Source organism: Octopus bimaculoides, chromosome 19 (genome assembly GCF_001194135.2).
Source record: "Octopus bimaculoides isolate UCB-OBI-ISO-001 chromosome 19, ASM119413v2, whole genome shotgun sequence".
Lineage (NCBI taxonomy): Eukaryota > Metazoa > Mollusca > Cephalopoda > Octopoda > Octopodidae > Octopus > Octopus bimaculoides.
Genome location: NC_068999.1, coordinates 31793456 through 31794071, shown reverse-complemented (window position 1 = coordinate 31794071; position 616 = coordinate 31793456). Strand labels below are relative to the sequence as shown.

General features: G+C 47.9%; 1 protein-coding gene across 1 annotated transcript; it reads left to right on the top strand.

Annotated features, from left to right (window-relative positions):
• Positions 1-77: 77 nt before the first annotated feature.
• On the top strand, positions 78-485 carry LOC106873713 (uncharacterized). The gene has a single exon (XM_014921188.1). The coding sequence runs from the start codon at positions 78-80 to the stop codon at positions 483-485; it is 408 nt and encodes a 135-aa protein (XP_014776674.1).
• Positions 486-616: the final 131 nt, after the last annotated feature.

The window sequence follows — 616 nt, the reverse complement described above, 5'->3', positions numbered from 1 at the left end:
GGACTGCGGTAAAAGCTGACCTGGGTTACTCCTCGGCGGAGCTTCTTTACGGCACCACGTTGACGTTGCCAGGTGCGATGGTGGTACCAGACTCATCACAACCACCACACCCAGAGTCCTATGTTACTCGGTTGCGAGAGTATTTCTCCAATCTTCCATCTATGGGCCCCAGACAACAGTCACCTCCCTTTAGGGTGCCAGCAGACATTGAGTCTTGGTCTCATGTGTTTATTAGGGATGATTCTGTCAAAGGGCCCCTTGTTTCTCCTTACAAAGGACCCTATCGTGTGCTTTCTCGCACTCCAAAGTTTTTCAAGGTCGACGCTAATGGTCGTACAGAAATTGTGTCTGTCGACCGTTTGAAAAAAGCGTACCTTGACAAACCTTCAACTCCCGTGTTTCAAATGCCGCACACACCACTATCACCACACACATTGTCAACGCCTTTACCAATGCATACACCAACATCAGCACCATCACAATAGCACACACCAACGATTACACCACCTTCGTCGTTGCAAAGGAACCCTAGCGAACCTTATGTCACTAGGTTTGGCAGGACGGTGCATTGGCCCAAGAAATTGGAAAAAACTATTTACGTTTGATTTATTGTGTT